This window comes from Cebidichthys violaceus, unplaced genomic scaffold (genome assembly GCF_023349555.1).
Source record: "Cebidichthys violaceus isolate CVI_PGR_0920_01 unplaced genomic scaffold, fCebVio1.0.p SCAF_11, whole genome shotgun sequence".
NCBI classification, from domain to species: Eukaryota; Metazoa; Chordata; class Actinopteri; order Perciformes; family Stichaeidae; genus Cebidichthys; species Cebidichthys violaceus.
The window spans coordinates 13828996-13846205 of NW_027176274.1; the positions used below are offsets into that span (position 1 = coordinate 13828996).

At 37.7% G+C, this 17210-nt stretch overlaps 1 protein-coding gene across 1 annotated transcript; it reads right to left on the reverse strand.

Moving 5' to 3' along the window:
• Window positions 1-11573: 11573 nt before the first annotated feature.
• Window positions 11574-16590, reverse strand: tmem182a (transmembrane protein 182a). Its single transcript, XM_068704989.1, has 5 exons — window positions 16193-16590; window positions 15111-15234; window positions 14123-14221; window positions 13891-14028; window positions 11574-13114 (listed from the first exon to the last, which is right to left on the reverse strand). Exons 1-5 carry the CDS (start codon window positions 16349-16351, stop codon window positions 12888-12890), a joined length of 747 nt encoding a protein of 248 aa, XP_068561090.1. The 5' UTR covers window positions 16352-16590; the 3' UTR covers window positions 11574-12887.
• Window positions 16591-17210: the final 620 nt, after the last annotated feature.

Sequence of the window (17210 nt, forward strand, 5' to 3'; positions counted from 1 at the left end):
TGCACAAATAATGCCATGGCTCTGAACAATTAGTTTTCCTTTGTCTTTTCTCCAAATACATACATTTTCAATGTCTAGGCTTATGAGGTCTTGGCAATGGAATTATTATAATTTTTTAAATAAAATACACCTATTCTTGACAGAAATGCAATGATATCTGCTGATTAGGCACCAAAAATACACTGATATTCTATTGATGAGTTGCAAAAATCCATCATTTGGTTAACACTATTATCTTTAGCTCTGTCTGAACAATAGCTTTGTACAGATTATTCTTGTGAGAGCATGTAACATTTAAACTATATTGTTTTTACATGCACACAAATTCAAATCGTTAGTATGTAAATCTTAAATCGTTAAACATCAGCGCACAAGTCATCATTAATGTGTGTGTGTGTGTGTGTGTGTGTGTGTGTGTGTGTGTGTGTGTGTGTGTGTGTGTGTGTGTGTGTGTGTGCTTGTGGCTTCAAGAAAATATCTGTGATTATTCATATCATTCAGAAGAGTGATTAAATATTCCTTATACCCTCGGAGCAGCGAAGCAAATGAACCACGGCTACGTTCTAACTGGAGATGACAGATCTTTTAAATAATGTTTATTTATCACCGGTAACATTTACCAGCCTTCGTATGGTCCCTCTGGCATGTGACTTCAACCGCCTGAAGCTCAACAGCATCTCCTCAGCTGACATTTCCTCTTTAATTTGTAATACTTTGTTTAACTTTTCAGAACTTTGTGGTGTGTTTTTCGGGGCTTTTCTTCTCTTCATAAATTAACGTGGAGGAGAAGGAGAGAGGGTGAAGTGAAGGAAGGTGATACAGTAAAGACACTGTAAAGAAAAGGACAAAGTGAGGAAAAAACAGATCTTCAACAGAGAAGTGGAGTGTAACTTGTCTCTAGTTTAATGACACAGATGCTGAAATCCTCCTTGTCTTCCTAAATTTGGAACTATCACACCAAACATATGTATTATGACATTAAAAGAGAGATGTTTTACAGCTAAGTAACTAAATATAAGGGCCATCTAAATTGCAATTCAAACGTATAAATTAATAAATGAATATATGAACATATTCATCTGTTATCTACATGGAGATACATTATTCACTGCTTTCTCTTTTCCCCAACATCCAAGCTAGGGATATCATTATACTTCAATTAATACAAAGTACTCTTACCATTGCAAAACCAAACACCACACACTCTCCGCACAACATTTTACTTTCAAGGAATGTCAGCCCTACTTGGGGTCAAAGGGATAATTTTGCAAGTTAAACCAGTATAAAAGCACAGCAGCAGCCGATGAGGACACACATGAAGCCTGTTGGTGAAGACAAGGGACGTTGTAACGTTACTCTTGTTAACTTTAGGCTTTAATTTGAAACTTCAAGCGAGAAAAGGATTGTTTGTCGTCAAGGCTGCTGGAAAACTTCAAAAGGAAATCAGACGGTAAAGCCTGTTTCTGTAGTTTATCGCCTGCCTTATATTGCCTTATATTATACTGCTTTTCTGTATCTTTTGATTTGATTTACTGTCTGTTTTTGTATGAATGCCTTAGAACTGTGTACATCAAATGCACAATTGTATTTAACAGTGTTTTCAATTATTGCCCTTAAACTACTATAGTTAGAAAACTGTGAAATGAACCTCTTGTTTTGTTTCCTTTTTCAACTTTAATCTTCCTCTAATCAGAGCCATATTACTGCAGTGTAGGTTATATATTTCCTTAAACAATGAGAATGATTTTCTGTTCATGTCAGTGTTGTTAAATCTCAGCACAAGAAGTGTAGTTGAGCTGCAACTTTAGCGAGACATCACCTACGTTAATATCCAGCCGACATGACTCTAATGTCTGTACAGATGTAGTTCAAGTGTTAATAATAGGCCCGCGTTTGCTTCGCTGTAATTTCAATACATAATACGTAATTTTCATAAATGTTACTCTAATGAAGTGAGGTTGCATATGAAGCAACTCTTATGAATACACATGAAGAGTGAAACAAAGGGAGTAGAAATCATTTGAATGGTTACATTAGAATTTTATATTTCTTTTCTATTAAATATGGTAAACAGTGTTTGCGCTTGTTTATTTTGTTGAATTAATTTACGCATGCTGACATGTTTAAGACTAACAGATATGACAGTGCCCTCTTGTAAAATGGCATTAATAAACATGTGTAACATTAAAACTTACAGAGGGATTGTGATTCAGTAGAACGGAACAACATTTTGATTGTACCGCTGAGACGCACTGGATGGAGAATCAAAGGTGTAAAGCTGCGTGAAGTGAGCCTGTGAGTGAGGATATAAAAAAATATACAGTTGAAACATTTTGTTCCCTAAAATGTTATATATATATATATATACATGTATATTTATATATGTATAGTCTGTACACTTTTTCACAAAGTTTTGTTTTGTTGACATTGTAAGAAAAGTTTTGACATGGTAAGTAATGTGTAAATTAATTTACATGTTTACAATTGAGCTCACAGTTAAAGGTGATGGACTACATTAAATTGAGAGGTCTTTCTAATTGTAGAGTAAAGTACAACACCATCACTAATCATGACATCAATGCTAAAACATATAATTTAATGTAAAAAAAAAAACGGAATCATAAAAGTAGACTTTACTACACCGTACAAGTGTATCTAATAAAGTGGACAATGAGAGTTAAATTAAACAATAGAAAAGTAGTGTAAATATTTGGAAAAAAATAATTATCAAATAGCAAATTAAGAGACAGATAATATAATGTGAAAAATATTACATTTATAGATACAATGTGACATTTCAGCATGATATCTTGTCTCACTTTGTCAAATACATGTGGGGACTGACTTACTGTTCAGATGGGGACAGAGATCCACGGCGCAGAAACACCAACTGGCTTTGAAGCCCTGATGTCTGCCTCTCAAACGCCCTGTGCTACAACACTGCATAAGAAATGATATGCGAGAGGTAGATTTGAATATTCATGATCGAATCCATCGGCTGTTTGTACCGTAGCATTAATTAATTGCTGGAGGGGAAGTTATACCCAAATACGGAGCTGAAACAAAGCAATTCCAAAGAAATAATTTAAAAGTGAGACATTTGCATAGTGGGTGCTAACACAGTATGGATCTTTCAAACAGCATGGGATGTTCATACAGGAAGATTTTATTAATATACTTAACACCCACAATAATAATTTAAGTGAAAAAGACAAAACTCTCTGAAGTGCTATAGTCTCTAACCCAGTCCTGAATGAAATCTCTTTGTTTAGGATTTGAGGATATATATGTGTCATTTAAAATGTATGAATATTTAAGAGGAACGATGGTTGGAGAGTCCCAATCATCTCCTACACAGTTGCTCTGGCAGTTAAAAGAGGGCCGCTGAGAGGAGTTTCACTGTGAAAGACATTAGCATGCCTTTGAAACAAGAGACCTTGAGTATGAACAAGGGCTATCCATACACACTTTGGAATGTAATTTATATGCACAAACTGAGGTGTGAGGCCAGAGGATGTTGGAGGGGCAGAAAGGATCCACTCAGTACAGGTGTAGCTTTCACTGGCCAACTATGTAGTACCTGTTTTTAAACCCCCGGTGCCTCTTTGCACATCAGTGAGTTCCTCTGAACTTACAGTCTCTATTGGAACTGAAAAGATAATATATGAGGTATACAGATAATTGGATGCTCTGCTTGTACTTTGTTATATTTCTTCTATGATCTTGAAGAATTAAGTTTTCTTATCAAAGAGATTTCGTTTTGTCTCTCAGGCAGAGGACCAATACGAAGTGTTGATTTTCGACTGTTTGTGTGATGACCTGAGTTACTTTTTGTGCCACTGCCACCGGTGACCTATGCGCTCAACTCTTTGAATTATGCATGGTGATTATACAACGTAGTCCTCTGAATTGTAAATTCTCACAATTATACAGCCCATTGTCTATTCATTATTTCAAAACGAATGGGAAATTATGTAAAACTATCTCTAAAGAGGAAAGCAGCGTGTAATATGACTTGCCATATTGTTCATGCAATTCAAATACTTTGCGTTTTCCGAAAGATGAAAGTAATCAGATTTGGATGAAATCTGACTTGCATGTCATGTGGGATTATGATACATTGGGAAGATAAGCTATGATAACTACACTACGTGCCGTGAGGTAAGAGCACTCAGGCAAAGAGTGTTTTCCAATTAACTTGAACTTCCTTCAAGGTTAAATATACAAGTGTTGACTGAGAGTCAAACTTATGTTCTTATCTCAACCAGACGAGAGAAGGACTTCAACATGTCCCACAGCGTCTCTGTGGACCTTCTTTTATTTACACAGATGCCAAAACTATGATTGTCATATATTATTAATGTTTGTAAAGTTTGAGACGTATGGCCGTTTGTTCCAGCACACATTTGTGAGCTTTTGTGCCTATAGAGCACGTACCCACACGCAACTTCAGCTCCTGCAACAAAACTCTGGCAGCAGTCCCATAAGTGGATCACATCACTCCAGTTCTGAGGTCTTTGCACTGGCTTCCTGTCCAACAAAGAATTGACTTTAAAATCCTGCTGTTGGTTTATAAAGCACTGAATGGTTTAGGGCCAAAATACATCTATGATCTGCTGCTACCTTATGAACCATCCCGACCCCTCAGGTCGTCTGGGACCGGTCTACTTTCTGTTCCCAGAGTCAGAACTAAACATGGAGAAGCAGCGTTCAGTTTTTATGCTCCACATATCTGGAACAAAGTCCCAGAAAGCTGCAGGTCTGCTGAGACCCTCAGCTCCTAAAAATCGCTCTAGGGTCCAAGAGGTTAAATCAAGACTGAAGACTTTTCTGTATGCTGCTGCCTTTGATTGAACCACATTCAAGGATATTAATCAATTTCTGCATTTCTACAGTATTTTATTTCTTAAACTGCACTGCAACTTTTATTCTATTTTTAGCTTTTTAGTGTTTTAATGACTGTTTTTAATGTTTCAATGAATGTTCTTAATTGTTTTTAAATCTCCTTTTCTTTTGCATTATGTTTTGATGCTTTTAATGGTTTTATGTGAAGCACTTTGAATTGCCTTGTTGTTGAAATGTGCTATACAAATGAACTTACCTTGCCTTGCCTTGCCCTCGTCTAGACTCCAAACTAAAGGCGCATTCGCTCTCAGGGGCCCCAACTCTGCAACTGTTCAAAGTCTGTTTCATCGTGCCTTCCTCTAAATCTCTAATAAAATCTACTTCCTACAGATTTGTTTTTCTGCATTAGGTGGACTTTTTTTTTTCACAGAGTCACTTCTAAAGACCCCCCTCTCAAAAATGTGTTTTGCTTATTGATGGATGTTTGACTTTTCATTGCACAGAATGATGTATGTGCAGTTTGACATAGGAATCGGTTTTCACATTCATCTGTTTAGCACGTGTGTGTGTGTGTGTGTGTGTGTGCGTGCGAGCAAGCATGGTTCTGTGACATCACACCTAGTTTGGAAACCGATCTCGGTTAAATATGCAACTTGTACAAGAGGGATGTGGAAACTTGAACCTCCAGCAGGAATCTTTAACTTTTTCTTTATTTTGTCAAAATACATTATTTTATGTTATTTCATTGTTTAGCATGTTTTTACATAAAGCACTATTTATATTAACTTTGATTTGAAAGGTGCATCACAAATAACGATTATTACTGTATTAAGTTTTTTAATAAGACGCGTTTTTTACAACCGCTAACATACTTTTGCCCAATAAGAAGTCACATTTTCAAAACTCTCAATTAAAACAATTAGGACAACATCTGTCTGTTGTGGATCATACCATTAATGCAATACATGTTGTTATTGATGTAATATGTTCTCAGTTAACAAGTTTCTAAAATGCTTTAATTGTCATTACATTCAACCTTATCCAATACCAAAACCTAATGTTCAAAACCTTACAGCTTCTTACAATTTCTAATGCACAATTTTGAAAAAATGGCTCTTTTTGTGAAAACACTAGATATAATTTCATAAAATCACACACATAATTAATGGAACATCTTAAATCTTTTGCAAAATTAAATACTTTATTCAAAATTAAACCCAATTTTGTCACCATATGGCACACGCACAGTTCATACCATCTGATTCTGTTTGAACCAGTTACAAACTACAATCAATACATCAATGTATTTCCAAAGGTTGCATTTTGCACTGAAAGATTATAGTACATAAACACAGGAAAATCATTCGTGGAGAAAAAAGAATGTGTGAATTACAATTAAATTAAAATTGCTAATACACATTTTTTCAAACCGGCCTCTTCCTGTAATGTTGGCTTCCATTGGTGTTGTAAACAAGGACTCACCTGGGGTCTTTTTTATAGTGCTTACATTCTGATTGATGAGTCGACATTCAAGCAATTAGGTGTTTGGCCAGGTGGCACATGTGGCCAGTTGGTCCATGGCTTTAAATGGCAAACAAGTGACTTGATGACAGATTCCTGTTTCTTATGTAGAGAACTGTGTGCAGTGTGTTGAAAAAAGTGCCAAGCAGAATAGCAAATTGGGTGCAAAGCAGAAAATGTGTTTAGAGTTTTGGAGACTTGAGCTGACGTTTACTCCCATTCTGGGCCTTTTTTGTCATATTTTTTAATTTTATATTTTACACATTTGGAACCAAAGGATAAGTGTGTTGGATTATTTTTTGATCATTGGCAGTAATTTCATGTTGCTCATACAGCTGTTACCACATCAATTCTGTCACTTCACTATTTTTCTACTGTACAATATATACAGTAAAGATGACTCATTCACTTTTAGATATATGTTTCCAGAAATACACAAATTTGACAGTCAACCAAAAATGTTAAGTGATTTACAGTAAAAGAAAACTGAATTATAAAAAACGATGACTTTCATATTATTTTTTTTAATACAGGTAACTGAAACATGAAATGAATGATTTGGCGAATTGTATCATGTAGGTGTGTTGCTGTGTTAAGAGTTTGGAATAAATATCTTAAGTGAAGATAAACGCTTGTTGTTATGTTGTCCTATGCTGTTATTTTCTGTTGTGTTGTGTTATGCTATGTTATGTTATGCTATGTTATGCTATGCTATGCTATGCTATGCTATGCTAAGCTGTGTCATGTCATGTTATGTTATGCTATGATATGCTACTGTATGCTATGCTATGCTATGCTGTCTATCTAAAAGAGATTTTCGCGATTATTTTCCTGAAGTTCAGTGTCTTGCATGGCCATCATGAACAGACTTTAAGAACCTGCAGTGAGACTGCTGCTTCCTGTCCCTACTCCTCTGGAAGTGTTACCCTCTCATCCTCTATCTCCCCTCATCCGCTATTCTCCTGCTCACCTCCGGCTGCACTCCATCCCTCTGCTGAGCACAGGTATTTGTTTAGGAATCTCTCAGTGGAAATTATACTCCATCTCGGGCGCTCCCTATCAACACACAATTATCATGGGCAATCATGCAGAACAGTGCTGAATTCAGCTGGGAGTCTGTCTGATGACATTACTGACTGCAAGGCCCAGCTTCTTCTGAAGGTAGCCTGTACCACACCTGCATTAAACCTCTCTCTCTCTCTCTCTCTCTCTCTCTCTCTCTCTCTCTCTCTCTCTCTCTCTCTTTCTCCCTGTCTCCCTCTCTCACACACTCTCACTTGGATATGGATTGAGATTGTTTAAACATTTTGTTATCTTATTAGGATTTCATTTAAACCAGGATGTCCACCAGCCAAAATCTTTTTTCTCAGGGAGACTTGGATGAAAGGACCACTCCAACCTGACACAAGACAAATCCTGTGATCTTATCTCATAATTTACTGATATCTGCCAACCTCTTTGGTCCGGTCTTATGACCTGCAGTGGTTTACCTCGGTGTAGCTTCTCATGTGGCTGAGCTGAAATTTGAAGGTGCTTCTCTTACACAGAGTGCGGACAGCAATTGGAAATTTCAGGAATTTGGAAGTGTGAATCTCCTTCCTAAGTGTCTTCTGTGAAGGCAAAGTCAATCTCACAAAGTAATCAATGCCTTACATTGTGTCGCTCCCCCCTGCAAACCACAGATGCATTTCCTTATGTATGATAAGCATATTATAAAGCTAGAAAGGCACAGAGTTGATACAGACACATGAGAATCGACACAGAAGTCCATTCAGATTCTGATCAAATGCTCCATTCATGAGTGAAATTACCATCCGTCTGTCAGCCAAGGTGTGAATTCTTTCATCTACAGAACCTAACTCTGAAATTGTGATTAAATGCATAACGCCACATACACTCCATAGACTCGAGATAAGCAAAATAGGATTTCCGCCTATCAGGGTGTAGGTTGGTGTGTAAATCTAGTGAGACAGTACTGCCCTCTTGTGGTATTTTAGTTGAATGTTTTGTATTTTTCCAGACCTTTGTTACAATGATCCAGTTTCATTGTAGAATTGCCTGCACTAATCAAATGTATTCCATGTGTAAAAGCTGGTCCTCTGATTGGTCATTGCTGTTAGTCTGACTTATTTATGTCACTAGAATTACATGGTCTAAATAACGATGGTCCTTTGACTGAAATGTTCCCTTTTTGTCGCATTAGCTCACGTTTATTTTTTCCTCTTAAGAGCCTCTTCCACTTATTTGCACAGGCAATTTTTCTCTGAAATGGGACTTTTTTTCACACTTTATTTTTTGCCTTTTCACTAACACATACATACGTACGTACAAGAAAGAAAAAAAAATAACTAAAAAAAAAAAAAAAAAAAAATTAGAAAAAAATAAAAAGGGATCTGGATTGCTCTGTCCTCTCAAAGGCATGATCAATCCTGAGAAATATTCAGGTGTTCTTATGTAAACGTCGTGCATTTGTCCCACTTCTCACGACATCGTTCCTCTTGAGCTCTTATTCTGTGAGTTAGCAGTTCCATATCATACATTTCAGTCACAATTTTCAACCATCCATCTTGTGATGGTGGTTCTATCATGTGCCATCTCTTCGTAATAGCTTTTTTACTAGCTGCTAGCAGAATTTTTACTAGATACCTGTCTTCTCTTAACACAATATCTTCTGTCATATTACCAAAGTAAAGAAACATACATGACTTAGATATATCATAGCCCAGAATTTTGGTGATAACCGTATCAACATTTCCCCAAAACTGTACAATTTCCGGACATAGCCAAAATACATGGGAGTGGTTTACATTTACTGCCCCACATTTCCTCCAGCATGGTTGAACAATAAACAGACATTTGTTTGTAATTTGGGGAGTAATAAAGAATCTGATTATATTCTTCCAACAATGTTCTCTCCAAGTTTGCGAGGATGTTGAAGACTGTTGTGTCCTCCAGATATGCAGCCATTCATCCTCTGTAATATTCACACTAAGTTCTTGTTCCCATTTCAGTTTTACATAAAATGTTATATTTCCTAATTTTTCCATCAGATATTGATATAAAGTCGATATGATTCTATATTTCTTTGAGTTGTAAACTCCTATTATGGTTCGAATTATTTCATTTTCATCCAAATTCATTTTGTGCTTTATTTCTCTGTTGAAAAAGTCCCTTAATTGCAAATATCTGAAGTGGTCCTGGTTATTTAGTGAGTATTTGTCTTTCAACTCCTGGAAATTCACAACACTTCCATCTTTAATAACTGTGCATATTGCTGTTATTCCATATGAAATCCATTGTTTAAATCCGAGAGTACCCGGAATAAAATGTCTATCATAGGCTATCCATCGTAGAAGCCTGAGCTCTTCTTCTAATCCATATTTTCGTACCACTTTAAACCACATCTCTAACGTAAATCGGGTGACAACATTCATCTGTTCAAGTAAATCTTTTGCTATATTTCTATCTCCAATAAGGCTTTGAATTTCCCTTCCTTCTACATATTGTTCTAGGTTTTTCCATTTTGCTTCATAGTCATTGGTACACCAATAAATTACTGGTCTAATTTGAGCTGCATGGAAATATGCCCTACGGTTTGGTAATGACATGCCCCCTTTATATTTTTCAATCTGTAATGTTTCGTACTTGACTCTTGGCCTTTGGCCATTCCATATAAACCTTGGAATAACTTTATCCCAGGCTCTAAATTGTTTCACAGGGATCTCGATTGGTAGTGATTGAAAGAAATAGAGGAGTCTTGGAAGTATGCTCATTTTTATAGTTTCTATCCGTGAACTGAGATCTAGTGGAAGAACAGCCCACCTCTCCATATCATTCCTAATGTCCTGATCCACTTTAATATAGTTGGCTTTATATAGATCATCAATACTTTTTGTTATAGTTACCCCAAGATATGTCATTCTTTTCAAACTCCATTTTAAGTTAAGTGTTTGTTGTATAGTTTCGGATGGTTTGTAATTCAGTGTTAAAATCTCTGTTTTTGACAAGTTCAATTTATATCCAGAGTAAGAGCCGAACGTCTCAAGTTGGTTAATTAATATAGGGAGGCATATTTCAGGGTCCTCTAAATAACAGATCACATCATCTGCAAAAAGCCCAATGATGTGTTCTTCTTTTCCGACCTTTATCCCTTTAAGGTCTTTATTCTGCCTAATTGCTTGTGCCAGAGGCTCTATAAAAATTACAAATAAAGTTGGTGAAAGACAGCATCCCTGCCTGTCAGACTGCCATTTATTTTTATCCTTGCTGTTGGATTTTGGTAAAGTGTTTTAAAACATTGAATAGCTTTTTCATTTAGTCCAACTTTCTCAAGTACCTGATACAGAAAAGTCCAGTTGACATTATCAAATGCCTTTTCTGCATCAAGACTTATTAAGGCTGCATTGATATTTTTATGGTTAATATGTTCAATCATATGTAGGGTTCTCCTTATGTTATCTTGAGTTTGGCGCCCCTTGATGAAGCCTGTCTGGTCTTCATTTATAATATCACTTATAAAGTGCTCATACCTTTTTGCAATAATCAAGGTATATAATTTATAGTCCATATTAAGTATTGATATAGGTCTGTAACCAGAGCAGGTGTCACTGTTATTTCCCTTAGAAATCACTGTTATTACAGCCTCCTTCCAGGATGGTGGGAGTTCCCCATGGGCCAGCGTATAGTTAAATGATGGTTCAAGTATTGGTAGGAGTAGTTCACTAAACGTTTTGTACCACTCCGCTGGTAAACCGTCAGTGCCAGGGAATTTATTTGTTTTCAGTCTACCCATAGCTTTCTCTATTTCTATTTTTATAATAGGTGAAGTCAAAAGGTCATTCTGGTCTTTCCCAATTACTGGTAGGTCCAGTGTCTCTAGGAAAGCTCTAATTTGGTCCTTGTCAGCAGATGGAGGTTGGCTAAACAAATTTAGATAATAGTTCTGAAAATGTTTTCAATCTCCTTGGGTTCATAGGATATTCGATTTGTAGCCGTATCTCTTATCTTATGGATTGTCCAGTCTGCCTGTTGTTTTTGCAGTCTTTTTGCCAGTAGTTTATTTGCTTTGGGTCCCACCTCATAATGAGATTGTTTAAGAAATCTTGTAATGGGATTCTTGATTTTGGCTAGAGGTACCTGAAGCCTGGACACCAGAGCACACATCCTTTCACAATTCTTGGCTCTGGTACAGTGACAAAAAGCTTGCCTTCCCGTCATCATTTTTATTAGCAGACAGAAAAAAGAAAAAAGAAAACATTTTTGTGGGCAGATATGGTGTCAGAACCTCACAACACACTTAGAAGAAACAGAAGACAAAAGCCCAACAACATGAACATAACAGTTACATACTCTCAACATGAAACTAAATAATGATTCAAACCTCAATTTCTAAACAGATTCAGCTGTGCTGAACAAAGAAACTGGTTAAACAGTAAAAAACAAATAACAGCGCAGTTTCGCAGTTTTTTGACCTTGCTTCAGAAAAGGAAAAACGTCCTCAAAAAAGCCTTTGACGTGTTCCTTTATTACGATGAAGGTACAGTATAGCTTTCAGTTCATACTGAGTTAGTCTGACTCACCGGATGAAGAGTGTTTATGAGCCTGCCATTGCCCATCTATTTTGCGAGGACACCGTTGCTGTTGACTTTGATTGATTTAAAAAAAATACTAACAAGCCAGAGTGTTTTTTTCTATTACAACAGAATGATAATGTGGGGTGCCAGGCCTTTCTTTAGCGCTGACACAGCGTGGTGCAGATAATACTGAGTTGATACAAATATGCCTTCCTGCTGGTGTAAATACTCACCAGAATATGAAATGAGTATGAGGCTGCATCTAAAAATAGTCCCCCAACAAATGTGCTAGAGAACTATAGTGCTCTTTGAGAAACATATTTAGCTGAGTGTTTTTTGATTTGTTTTTAAATTAAATGTCTTGAATATAAATTAGTGGGCTTGGAGAAACAAAGAGTTTGGATTTCGTCCCTTCACAGGATTCATGGACAACAACAAAAATGTAGAATATCAACTTTAACCTTTAAATTGACTGCACAAAAAGCTGCTGCCAGGTGTTTTTTCCAAAACGCCCATTACTGTATATGCAGAATATAAAAAAATGATCATACCACTTTATAAGCCTCTTGCTCTGCACTTTGTTGAGATTATTTTTGAAACACTATACAAAGCATAAGATATATTAGAATAACTTGTTCTCAAGCAAACAAAATAAATGCTCATCGTTTGCACATACACTCATAACCCTCACTACCATAAACACACAAGATTCAAACCACAGTGTTACGCACCACAGGTATTTATACTGTTGGTGCAGGCTTATTGAGAATAGCACAGAACTGTGTGTACTATGACGTAGCTCAATTGAAAGTAGCTCAGGCTGGAGTGATTACGATGCCATTTCTGAACTCAGCAGTGGTTGCAATGATTTTATCCTGGAACAAACTAAAAACACTCCAACCATCATTTCAAGCCCCCACCCTTCCTCTAACCTGTCGCTGCTTAAAGTCAGTGGTAATGAATCTGGATGGTTCGGCCAATGAGGAGGAAAAGAAGGCCGGCCAGGAGACAGAAGAAGATGCCGATGGGGGCAAACATGAAGGACAGACCATAGTTGAGGGACAGCTGGAAGTCTCGACACACTGTAGAGCGCTGGTGGTCTACGTAGACATCCACCACATCCAACACCTGCACCCACAGGACGTACATCACCACCACACAGAGCAGGAAAAGACCTGGTGAAGAGAAGGGCAGCAGACGCAGAGATGATGATTTTTATACAAACCAATGGATCCAAACGCGTAGAAAAATGTATATTTAACCAGTGGTGGGAGAAGTATTCAGATCCTAAGTAAGAGTACCAACACCTCAATGTTAAAGTACACCATTACAAGTAAAAGTCCTAAAAGCTGAGTATCATCAGCTAGATACAATGTTCTGTTGAAAATGGCCCCTGTGAGTTATATTTCATTATATATGACATTATTGGGTTGTTATTAGTTTTGCATCAGTGGCTGAGCAGAAGGTGTGGCTGCTTTTAGCAAAGGGTTACATGATAATTCTGAGGGGTCTAAAGAGGAAGTTCTTCTGCCACATAAATGTGAATGTTTGATTATTTTCAAATGTTTGCCTTTCTATGAAATTCAAATGTTTCTTCTTTGTCCCTCAAACTGTAATTTGAAGTAAATCATCTGAGGAGTCTACAGGGGAAATGTCTCTTTTGTGGAACTTCTAACAACTCATACTGTAGATATCTGAAATGTGAAAAAGGGTCCCAACCAGACACTGCTGTTTTGAAAAGTGTTAGAAGTCAAAAAGGATTAGGAACCACTGGTTTAATACAATGCAATAGGCTATATTTCATAAACCTATAATACATCTAGCATCCTTATTTGGAAATGTACTAGTTCTTAGCTAAAAGTATAAAATGAGAGATAAGTCAAGTACAAGTACCTCAAAGATTTACTTGGTTACTTTCCACCACTGATATCAAACAATTTTAAAACCTCACCAGATGCCAGGAAGAGGCCGCCCCCTGCTTTATACAACCGATGGCTGGCGAACGGAGCAGCACAGATGATGAAGAACCCACCGAGCACTACAGCTGCCACACCAATCAGCATAAAGATGCTCCAGAAGCCTCTGTAGACTGGACAACAGAAATGTTAGTCAGTCGTATCACTGAGGAATATAAAATTAATCTGTACAGAGAGGCAAATCTAAATAGATAAACAGACACTTACTTATGGCCGTATCATACTCTGTGGCATTGTGGGTCTGATGAGACACAGGGAATGGGAAGAGGTAGGCGTGCATGCACACTTTTGAGTGAGGCTGATTTGCTGGAAAGAGATGGAATAAATCAAAACAGAAAATAAATTAAATTGAATGTTAATAGTAAACAAACACAGTTGGCAATTTGCTTTGTTACATCAAGTCTCTCATAGATTGGGATATGACTAAATTGTGTCAACAGTGTCAAAAAGTTATGATAGTACTACTTTCTGTCTTATGTTATTTATATTTTTTCTCTTTTCTCTTCCACCATGTGAAATTCCACAGCCCCTCACGAGGTCCCTTCAGTGCCGGAGGCTTTTTCTGACAATGACCCACCATTCAAAGTCCCCATCAGAAAATAGATGACCCATTATCACCTGACAAAAGACCAGAATAACATCACATGAACAGTCACATGGGAGGATTTCTACCATTATTTTAAGTTTTATACACAGAATAGTAGCAAATCAAAAACTGATATTATTATTCTGCATAGTGATGCCATGTGATCCTGAGGAAGCATATCGCTGGAGGACAATGGTTTCCCCTCATCGGCTTCAGAAGACAGAGAAAAGGACCAATCAAGAGGATCTGGAGTTTGTTGACAAGATTTCTAACACAGACTTATACCTCTAATCTGTTCTGTCCAGGTCTATTTAACTCCGGAAACATTTGTAACATCACAATGTAGCATAACAAACTGTACATTTCTTTGTCTTTCTTTTTGCCAAAAAAAGTAACACATATTTGTTCATGCATCATCCCATATAACTCATAGAACATCAAATGGAAACATTTATAAAGTTAAGCCAACAGCAAGAAAATGTACATGGGTTAACTATCGGAACAACATGTGTCACCTATGTGTTTTGTTTGCACTATCCACTCTGCTGCTGTAATCCTGTAAATTCCCCCACTGTGGGACTAATAAAGGATTATCTTATCTTATCTTACTGAACCAGAGCGTCCACATCAGGTTGTCATCACCCGCGTTGCCTCCAAAGGAACACCTCCAGAAAAAACCTTCATGGTACAGAGTGATTCCACCAGTGCCCTCCTGCATTACCACGTCTCCACGCTGAAAGAAGCAGGACAAGATAGAATAATGATTTATTGCCTATCCTATTCTGACTTTAAAAAGGTCTGCAGAGTAGGATTTGTATATGCAGATGTATGGATGGATTTCCATGGTATCTGTTGATGTGATTAAAGCCTGAGAGCTGTCACCAGATCATGCGAGGCAGGTGTACAGTGCGTCGCCACAGCAGCAAAGAGCAGCTGCTTAGTCAGGTCAAGGGTCGAGCTGAGCCAGCACCTCTAACCTCATGTAGGTTTGGTACGGTGCCAAGGTAGAATGCAAGCCAAGGATGTTCCCATTCAGGAAAAACTCATCACCGGTGGTCACACTGTTACTGTACCAGAGCTGCATGATGCTAACAATCATACTGCTTTTTCATGTTATTGCACTAAAAAATAATACTTTAGTCAATTACGATTGATTAAACCTAAATAATACATTGAATTAAACTACGTGCTACCACTCTGGTTTTAATGTAGTGATATCATGTCTCGATTCCAGTTTCAGTTCCCACTATGAGAAGCTAGGTATGTTTTAGTCAGTGATATTCAATACAGTATCATACCACTGGGACTACTGGAATTTGTATCTCTATCACATGGGCACATTTCTCAATCACTGCATAGCTGCACACACATTACATTAAACAGTGTCTGATTACATGAAGAGGTCCTATACAGGGATGCCTCTCCACCCTGCAGTTTATCTACTGACAGAATGATTGGAGCAACTGATCACAGTTCCTATAATAGAAAGAAGTGACTTTGATACTAGTTTAAATGTGCAACTTCACAATGCACCATTTAAAGCTTAAATACTATACAAAATAATAAAATTACTGTCTATGGCCCAACAGTTGACCTAATATCAGTTAGTGGGGTTACACATATGACCATGATAACTAATGTTCAAGGCATAACAAAGAAGCAACACATTATAACTGAAGTCCAGCACCCACCTCTATGGTCACACCACCCGGGCCAACAGATCCATCCGGGTTCGGGTGACAACTCTCAGAGGCCAGCAGCCAGTAATCAGTTCCAAACGAGAGGAGGATGAACACAGCTGCTAACGCCCCAAAGAGCCCCGCAAAAAACAACGCAACGCTAAGCTTCATGGTCCGGGAGTGACCAGCCACTCGGCCGCTGGATGCTCTCGCTCAGTCTGATTTTCCTGTCCAACTACAGTGAGCGCATGTGACAAGCAGAGGTGGAAACTCCTTGTACAGTTCATCCACTGATCTGATCCAGCTGGTTTATGTTGATACCGGATCTGGACTCCTCTCCTGTCCCTCTGTCTGTGTTATGGGAGGACAAGGTTGAGCACATGACTGCTCTGGACCCTGCTAGGGTCTGCAGTCAACACCCCCCATCCACACCCTGGGCTATTTTTGGGGTCTGACTGAAGGCGGCTGCTCCACTCCCAACAAGCCCACTGTGGGGCTGAGTGTGTGAAGCAGTTGGAGAGCGCGAAGGGAGGGGATCAACGCAGAAATAACCGGTGGCAACTGGACACCCGTCGTCTGCACGGGAATGTCAGGGCAGGGTGAGACTGAAAGGACAGAAGACGACACACATGTAAACACACACATCAGTATCCTTTCCTGTAAAAGGGAGTGATGAAAATGACTGTAAATGTAGGCCTACCCTTAATTAGTGGGTATTTTCAGTTGTATCACACTCTAGGAAAACAGAGATAATTATCAAATGGAACTTTCTAGACAGCTCAATTAATAATTAAAGATACTAATGTTTCAAAAAAACAAAAAATACACACATTAGAAGTATTTCTCAGAAATAACTTACATGAATAACACAAAAACAGCAATTTTCCAGATATTATACACACAAGAAAACGTTTAAATTGTAAATTAGCATGACAGTCTACTCTCATTGTCTGAATAATTTCTGTCATATGCATTTAATAACTCTGTTATGTTATGCACACATGACATCTATTGCACTTCTATCCACCCC